The sequence below is a fragment of the Echinococcus granulosus genome, assembly GCF_000524195.1.
Source record: "Echinococcus granulosus chromosome Unknown EG_S00017, whole genome shotgun sequence".
NCBI lineage: Eukaryota > Metazoa > Platyhelminthes > Cestoda > Cyclophyllidea > Taeniidae > Echinococcus > Echinococcus granulosus.
The window spans coordinates 994,080-1,002,724 of NW_020170397.1; the positions used below are offsets into that span (position 1 = coordinate 994,080).

Sequence of the window (8,645 nt, forward strand, 5' to 3'; positions counted from 1 at the left end):
TCCAACAATAACGCCAAGCGCCTGTTTAGAAGCCCTTTTCATAGCACATTCATACAATTGCCGGGTAAGCATTTGAAATGTGACCAAGAAAGTGTCTGAAGCAATTTAAGGATGAGCGAGTTAGGAGCCAGCGTCTAAAGGTTACCCGTCTCGCCCACTTCCCTAATTTCGTCTGGTTTTAAGCACTAGGCCAACAAAAAATAGCAATACGGTTTACTGAATTTTTCTAAAAGAATGCCATTGAAAAGTCTGCATTTCCACGATGATATTATTTTAGCCTATAAAGGAAATGGAAGAACATTTCCCTCATGGATGGTTTAGTTAATGCTAATTACTAGTTGCTGAAACCATAATGAGCACTTCGTCCACACTGTTCCTTGCAGATGCCAAATGGGGAGACTAAATAAGTGGTAGGTTTGGAAGCGGAAGACTGGCCGGAGGTATGCTCTAGGCCGAGAGGGGAAGAAAGCGCCAGTACACTTGCGAGGGAAGGACAAGCGTGAGCAGGCGGGACACGACCGTCTGTCAGTGAGCCTAGAGCCAGTCCGATTGGTTGGAGCGAAATAGTGACCTTGAGGGTTCGCAGCACATTAGCCGCTTCATCGAAGCGCGTGCGTGCGTGCGTGCGTGGGTGCGAGGGTGGATGTGGTAACGATACGGCTTTCCCCACCTCGCTCTCGCTGCCCCAAGTCTCATGCTGTGCCCTGGCAAATGGCATTTCGTAGCACTTGAGTTATCTCAAAGCGTCATAAGACCTGCAAGTCTAGACATTCAGGTGAATTGGTTGCACACGAAGACTGGAAAAGTCAGCATAGACAAACATAAAACTAGAGTGCACATCGTTCTGTTGGAATCCATTGCATCACTTCACCTTACTTCATCATCCAGGTAAAACCTGCTTTAAATAATAACTGGGGAGCTCCGAAGTTTTTCTTACTCTGTTAAGCATTCATTTATGAGTAGAACTAAAGAATACTCTAAATGCTTTCCTCAATAAATGGTAAATAAAAAAAGCCGACGGCCAAGTCTATCGATTTCAACGAGTTTTGGTAAATCAAGTGGCAAGAATACTGAGATAAGCACTTGTTTGAATATTTTAGGGCGTCAAATGAAAAAGCGCGTTATTTCAACACGCCAGCATTAAGCAGATGATGCAGACAAACAACGATGGCAGACATTCTGACCTCTTTTCCAGTAAAATTTTTTTGGAAAACATTTGAATTTATTACGGTGGGCGGAAATGAGTCTATTTACAATTCGCGGGTTTGAAGCGGTGTTAGCAGTAAATGATATCAAATGTCCTGGCATCGTGAGTGAAGTCGTATTCTATTTTTCACCAGTGCGGAGAACATGACAATGCATTCGACATCGGTGGATGCGATGTGTAAACTAAACGTCTACTGTCACGTTTTTGGCTCATAGAAACGCCACCGCGTCAAGCGTCATTCCATAATTCATGTTCTAGTTTGCAGGATACGCCACGTTCGAAATCTAGGGTTCCATCTGCCTAACATTGTGCTTTTGTTTGATGAACTAGTTTCCTGAAGACTGCATATTGCACACATTATGGATTCCGTACTGTTTCATACGAAACGCCCTATGAGAAAACTTTCGCCATGTAGTGCAAATTTGTGGTGGGAAGATCTGCACCATTCAGTTATAGCCAAGAGGAGTACTATATTTTCTGAAAAACACAATAGCGCGAAACTCCAAAGCAGGCATCCAGGGAAGAAAGCCACACAGTCAAGGGGTTTTTAACCACAATTAAGTCAGTTTTCATTCCACTTTCATTTAAATCAAGTCGGATAACAAACGGTTGAAAAATGCCAAATGATAAAATGTACGCTTGCTTGTTCGGAAAGATTTTTGTGGTTCTAAGAATCTACCGTACTTTTAAAGAAATTGCATTTCAAACAGGCGATATATATTAGACGAGATGATTTTTATTTACAGTTTTCACTGGGTTCTCAAATCTAGTGGTTTTCCGTCGGTTTGCCAATTGCTGCACCTTTAGCATTTGCCAGAACTACGTGTGTTAGTGCCATTTGGAGGGTCAGTAAACATTGCCGAGCATTTGATGCATTATGCACTTTGAGCTTTGATAGAAAAATGGTAAATGGGTGAACAACATGATCCATATACTACCACATCTTATTTCAATTATGAGGTAATTCTTCATTGCTAGTCTCGCCCATGCATTTTATCAAATCATCACCTCTGAAAAACAGCAAAAGCTATAAACAGGCACAAAAGGCAATGCTGCTCAAGCTCTATGAAAATAAACAAGACACGAAACCGGTCTCACTGTAGTATCGCAGGCATTCATGATGAGAAGTAATTACTGAAAGGTCGGGTTAGAATAATGGAACAGCTGCAGAAATGTCCAGAATAAGCGATCGTTCAATTTCTTTACTTGATCACGTGCTTGAAGCAACAGGAACCCGCCCCCATCTCTATCTGTCTGTTCAGCAACCGTTATTTACGAAATATTTTCATATCTTAATATTCCGTTATTTGCAGGAATATTTTTGAACCTAAAAGCTGGCACCAACACGAGTTGAAACAATCGGAGACAGGTAACAAAAATGAAACGCTACCACGGCTCACTGCCCGGGGGTGACTCTTACCTCTGAAGAATAGGACACACCCCCACCAAACCGTTGTCTCCAGACACGACGCGCCATTACAACCGAATTCTAGTCTTGTCACACTCACTACTATTTAATTAATAGTAGACTACACCAGGTGCCTTACAGGTAGCAACAATTTATGAGAATCGGTCTCGCTTCAAATAGGCACAAAACCTGTCTATGAACAACGGATGAAAGATCATAAAAGATTCCAAAAAATGACCCTAGCAACCCAAACCTTCCCCATATGTCTAGCGTAGTCAGTTTGATAAAGGAATTACACAGTCGGTGATAACTAAGGAAATGAAGGAAATAGTTTTTACTGTATACAGGAAAAAAAAACAGACTGATGTAATATCAACAATTCAGAGGTAGAGCTAGGAACTGTCAGAGGCCTGAATGTGATCAATGAGTTCGTGCAACCGTCCCAACGCATCTCGGTAGGTTCGTGTGGAGCTAAATACAAACGAACTGTGAGCGATTTGGAATCGAGGGTCTACCTCACTAGAAGGAGAGACTCCAACCGTTCAAGAACTGGTCCCAGACGCTTTCTTCGGACTGGTATCACATTCAAACTGGGTGAACAAGGTGCCAACTCCTTGAGACGATCTGGCGGGCGGGTGGACAGATGAGAGGAAGTAGACTCGCATGACCTACCGGCTGATTGCATATCGGCCATTCGAGGGCGTTTGACCAGTCGTCTGCGCTTCACCACAGCAGGTTCTGGTGGGTGGTTGTGGATCATTTTAAATTTCTTCACTGTGAGCACACTGTCCTTCATAAGGAGATAAAAGGCGGCGGGACAATCACAACGAATGGTGCTGCAAAATCACGGAATGAGGGGAGTGGGTGAAAGGCAACGAAATTGTGACGAACCGGTGTTTGAGCGGGTCGACAGCAGTGCTTTTATAGCTGCCGTAGTGGATACATACGTAGTAGACACGCTTATAGACAAGACGCTGGAAATCAGGCGACATGGGTGGCAGCTTAATGGCATCTCGCTTGCGAAACATGAAGCCCGATTCCTGCAAAAGAATTGAAATCAAAGATATCCCAAGTTATTTTCAAATGCACAGATTCCAGCTAAGATATATTGGTTTGTCAAATAAACGAAAAAATAAACAAAATTACAAGTGGATTTGAGATTTCACACGCAAAAGATTTGAGCCAATTATTCGTTTATCAATTGCATTCAAATAGTTATCAAGAGCCAAGAAGAGTGACTTGACTTATCACACAGCTTCAGTTGCAAATAAATTAAAATATGTGAAATTAAGTTAAATGAATTCTTGTAGGGCTAATAATTTGCTAAAAATTGAAACGCACTAAAGGAACACAAGGCAATGGAATCACATGAAAACTACCGTAATTGCACAAACTTGGACAATAAAATTACCATAATGCGGTAAATAGAAGGCAATGGTGAATTTGTTATAAAAGGTTTGCTTCTAGGGACGCAAAATGAATAAAAGGACACCGAGTTTATGGCATATACAGGACCGCAGTTTGGTCATCAATGCGTAAGAACAAGCGCACCTGTTGGAACAGTTGGAGCTTCTCCACAAAATCATCAAACGATTGGAAGGGGAAATTCGCTATACTTATATTGAACTTCTCCGTTACATCCATCTATGTGAGCTCTGAGGTCATCAGCAGCCAGCCAAAGGCCACACTCAAATCCAATGATTGAGAAGACAAAATGGAACGGAGTTTTATGTCATTTAGACAAAATTAGAGTGCCTCCACATAGCCCACTAAAGAATAAAACTTTTTAAATTTTCAACGGTGCTTACATGAATATATGAAGTATGCTCCATATGCTGAAACAATGCTTTTATTATAATCCTGCATTTTTCCATTTCAAGGCCATAGGTGCTGGTAGAATTGGGTGTTCATCACATGCTAAGGGCTTATCGGGGTTTTTACATAAAAGCCTTGAAGGATGGCTTTTTCAAAAGAATGGGCAAAGGAATATGTAAGTTCGGCCTCTTAAATCCTTAACCACTTTCAAGTCGTATGTCTTATGCTGTATGTAGTGGCATCATTTCGCCGTAATTTGTTGAGACGTACTGTCATTTTGCCACGTAAACTGGATTAGTGGGACCGGCTGAAGGCACAACCTTTCTACTTGCATTCTGTAGGCTTTTTCGTGTTTCGAGGACTTATCTGTTTCATATACTTGCCCGATTTAAACACTTGTATACGGGTTTAAGCAAAATTGTTGTTTTACCCTTTCCCTCAAGGCACTTTATTTCACTTGTTCCAGAATCTTCATTATTACTGAAACTTATGGCATGTCGCTTATTTACTCTTATTTGTTTGCCAAGTCATTTGTTCATTTTACTACTTTTCTTAAGGGATATACTTTCAACGAATCGGCTCCGACTATGCCAATACTTTTAGAGATACCCTTAAACAAATACAAGACAAACCCATTAGGTTTGCTGCCATTGTCTCAGCAATGTGCGCTACTTCTGCAGTCTACATCTCATGCCCTCACGAGTTCGATTACCGAGGCGCCCTTCTCAGTGCTTCTATCGATCTCTGGGAGACCCCTGGCTGCCTTCAAAGCCGACGAAGCCTTGCCCACATCGAGGAACGAGTCTCTGCCCTCTTCCATGGCCAACTACGTCACTGCAGCCTTTTTGGGTTGGTTCACTTCATCTGGCGCGACGACCGAACCGATGGCTGTCGCCTCTACTCCGAGATCTGCCCCTACGCCTACGCTAGCTCCGGTCCTACCGGTGACAGTCAAAGCGGACCGTTTCGTAGCTTTCTTCGCCTCTTTCTTTACGATACTCCACCAGGCAAGAATGTTGACGAGGTTGGGTTTGCGGAGCGGGCAAAACATATTTTTACCACACGAATCGTTGATGTTGGTGCTTTTGGACGCTTCTGGGTGCTCAATTCCGCCATGCTTGATTACGACATCAATGAAGAGGAGTTCTTTGAGGGCGCTACAGGCGATGTCGCCGCTTCAACTAAGTGACCATCTTCAGCCAAGCAAGATTTCTGAGAGGCTTGAAGATACTTCTGAGCAAGCTTCCCATGCGAGTGCATTACCAGTACCTACTCAAGAAGAGGCAATGGAGAGTAACGATTCCCAAGAGACTACTGCGGTTACAAGTGAACCATGCAAAGTTGAAGGTGGAGAGGATGAGTGGGAGGTTGTGAACGAGACGCTTGTGTACGCGGATTGCGTTGGAGCCGTTGAATCGGAACTAATGGAACCCGGAAAACCAGTGCTTCTTGTGGATCTCGACACAGAAAGTCCACTAATACAAGTGAGCCAGTATATTGTGGTACTAATAAGGTGTTCTCTTTCCTCATCTGCGACAGATTGGTCCAGCGATCTTTCAAGGCACTTATGCGGAGTGCCTGGGAACGAATCTAATCTTCGAGAAACACCATCCTGCCCCTGGGACTGCTCAGACCTCCATGAGCGCTGCCACCCGACCCTCAATCGAAATCTTCGCCTCGCGCACCAAAACCTCTATCCGACCCCACTTCACTTATTTTGGCAAGACATCTAAAAACCTCAATCTCCAACGTGTCTTTTTGAAGCCTAAGGAATGAACTTCCCCCTCTTCCTCCATATATATGTGCACCGACTCTCTCTTAGTTTCCATGCTTTTATTACCTTTTGTATATAATAAATTATCAGCTTTTTCACCACGTTACTGGCTGGGTATTTGCCTTATGGTGTGGTTATATATTTCAAAATAAAGTTGTGAAGTTAGGTTTTCCTTGTCTTTGCTTGATTACTTTGACATTTTGGTTTGTTCTTTGTGTAGCTTGAGTAGTGAATGAATTTATCTGGTGATTAATTACTATTAATATCAAACTCTAAACACCTCGGATATGTTTCTGAACCCTTAGTTCTGCTTAGGGGCCAGTTGGATTTTGTGTGGGAGTTAATTGCAAGACAGCTGTTGCAAGTGGAGTACTGGAAGCAGTGCATAATCTAATCTTAGTAAGTTGGTTGGATCATTGTCGCCACATTGGCATCTATCCATCAAATTCGTATCTTCACGGCTTAGTGATATCAAACAATCATGAAGTCGGTTTTGTGGTCGGTTAAAAAGCGTAATGTCGTTTATAAAGGTACCCAAAGATCTCAGCAAAGGCCTTTGATAAACAGTAAGCCATCCATCTAGACGGGTGCTCTTTCTTTCGTTATGCAGTTATGACTTTAAGGTACAACTTATTCACAAACGCCTAGTTCCTATTTGAGCAGAAGACGAAAATTCATAACCCCCCTAGATGTCATAGCCCCATCCGAGTTTATGAGTGCCGACTAGGCGCATAAACCATCTTCTGAGAACTCAAGCACCTTTTGTGGTCGCACATTCATCTGAGTAATTTTAATGGGCAAAAGGGAGATTCAATAACAGTGAGAGAAATGTTTTAGAGAGGACAATGTGGGGAGAGGAGGGAAGAGGGCAAAAAAACAAAGGCAAAATGTGATTTTTCCCCTCTTTCGCGCGATCATCGCAATTGACTAGAAGCGAGGGGTCGCTCACGTACATTTACGCACAACACCGTTTTTGTTCACGATGATAGGTCTGAAAGAAGGAAGGACTTTTGTGCCAATTGGGCTTATTTACCCTCGTGCATGCACACCCATGCATTCAAACACGTGCGGAGCCTTTTCGGTAGAGCAAAGAGCATAGAATGCATCGCCGCGTGCCTGGAATGTATCATGCAAAATCGACAACACTTTACCTCTAGGAGTCTGAATCTGGAGAAAAAGCGATAGAAATAGTCAAATATGTAAATAATTTGGGGGAGGGAAGCAGGAGGAGTGGTGCACTGTACAGAGCAGTTGGTTATGCATGTATGTCTCTGGATAGTGGATCCAAAGGCATGTGTAGTAGTGGTGGCCGGGTGCAGATGGGATGCATGCTGAATTAACGACCTGTGTCGATGTAGCTGTAGTCTGCGACGTCAAGCATCTTGCCTGACCCACTCTCCTTCGACAGCTGGGGTGTTGGGTCGGCGGACTTGCGTGCTGCTTCTTTAGGAGAGTTGCGTAGCGAAGTGGAGTGGAGGAGTTTGCGCGGACTGAAGACGCGACCGGCACGGGTGGAGCTTTCCACGCAGCCCGAGGTTATATTCTGCAGGCGTTGGTGCAGGTTTTGTGCCTTCGCGCTAATTAAGCGCTTTAATCCAGACCCAGTGCTCCCACCAATGCTGCCGCTACTGGACTCCTGCAAAGACTCTTGCGACCGGTTAGAAGGCGGAAAGTCCTTATGGGGTTGCAGGGTGGTCGAGGATTGATACTGCGGGAGTGCCTTGCCGAAGTCCTCACTCGTTCTCGATCCAGCCGATTTTTGGTCATGAGAAAAGGGTGAGGTCTGCTCTGACTTTGAGACTGATATCTTACGGGCATTCTCCGCGAAATTTTCTGTAAGATATGAGGAAGGGATGGATGTTCAGGGAGAAGTGGAAAGAAGAGAGGGGAACAGTGGGTGAGATAGCGCTTACGGGTTGTGGGAGCGGCCTCTCCTTTCATGCTGGTGAAGAAAGCCTCACGAGCGGCGGCGGTGGAAATTGCGGCAGAGGTAGGGGCTGTAATGGGAGGACTAGAGAAACTTGCAGGAGTGAGAGAGGTGTCCCTCTCGAGTGGCCCCGCCGGCAAAAGCTCAACGGATTTACTCTCCACCGCTCGGTTGCAGATCATCTTTAACAGTTTTGCAGCGGTAAACTCAGAGGATGGACCAAACACATCAGCGGCACGGTTAATACACAATTCAACGGCTTTCATGAGCCATGTGTTGTCTATAAACTCCATCATGTTTGCCACATTGAACCTGGGTGGGATAAAGGTTCCCTTGGATAAATATCGCGCTACTCGTTTAACATTAGTAGATTATAAACAAACTTTGGTTTCCGGCGAAGAACCGTGGGTCCAAACATTGTAGCCAGGTTTGCTGCACCCATTTGATTGACTGATTGGTAGTTTGATACCCTTCAAGACAAATATTTCAGTAAACTAACAGTATTTATTCAATG

At 43.9% G+C, this 8,645-nt stretch overlaps 3 protein-coding genes across 3 annotated transcripts in view; 1 reads left to right on the forward strand and 2 right to left on the reverse strand. All coding sequences in view use genetic code 11, as the record gives it.

Annotated features, from left to right (window-relative positions):
• Window positions 1-334: 334 nt before the first annotated feature.
• Window positions 335-4,259, reverse strand: EGR_03379 (hypothetical protein; the record flags this gene model as incomplete). The annotated part of the gene is made up of 5 exons (XM_024492628.1): window positions 335-704; window positions 3,131-3,239; window positions 3,288-3,451; window positions 3,507-3,655; window positions 4,167-4,259. 5 exons carry the CDS (start codon window positions 4,257-4,259, stop codon window positions 335-337), a joined length of 885 nt encoding a protein of 294 aa, XP_024353029.1.
• A 330-nt stretch (window positions 4,260-4,589) lies between these two features.
• EGR_03380 (hypothetical protein) lies at window positions 4,590-6,206 on the forward strand (the record flags this gene model as incomplete). The annotated part of the gene is made up of 4 exons (XM_024492629.1): window positions 4,590-4,605; window positions 4,988-5,598; window positions 5,630-5,914; window positions 5,970-6,206. The coding sequence occupies 4 exons, from the start codon at window positions 4,590-4,592 to the stop codon at window positions 6,204-6,206; spliced, it is 1,149 nt and encodes a 382-aa protein (XP_024353030.1).
• A 975-nt stretch (window positions 6,207-7,181) lies between these two features.
• The window catches only part of EGR_03381 (Rho GTPase-activating protein 29), a gene marked incomplete at both ends in the record, with an annotated part of 16,932 nt that continues 15,468 nt past the window's right edge, over window positions 7,182-8,645 (reverse strand). Inside the window, 4 exons of the mRNA XM_024492630.1 lie at window positions 7,182-7,195; window positions 7,549-8,037; window positions 8,118-8,443; window positions 8,515-8,601. Of these exons, the coding sequence (XP_024353031.1) occupies window positions 7,182-7,195; window positions 7,549-8,037; window positions 8,118-8,443; window positions 8,515-8,601 (916 nt within the window). The remainder of the gene's footprint in view (window positions 7,196-7,548; window positions 8,038-8,117; window positions 8,444-8,514; window positions 8,602-8,645) is intronic.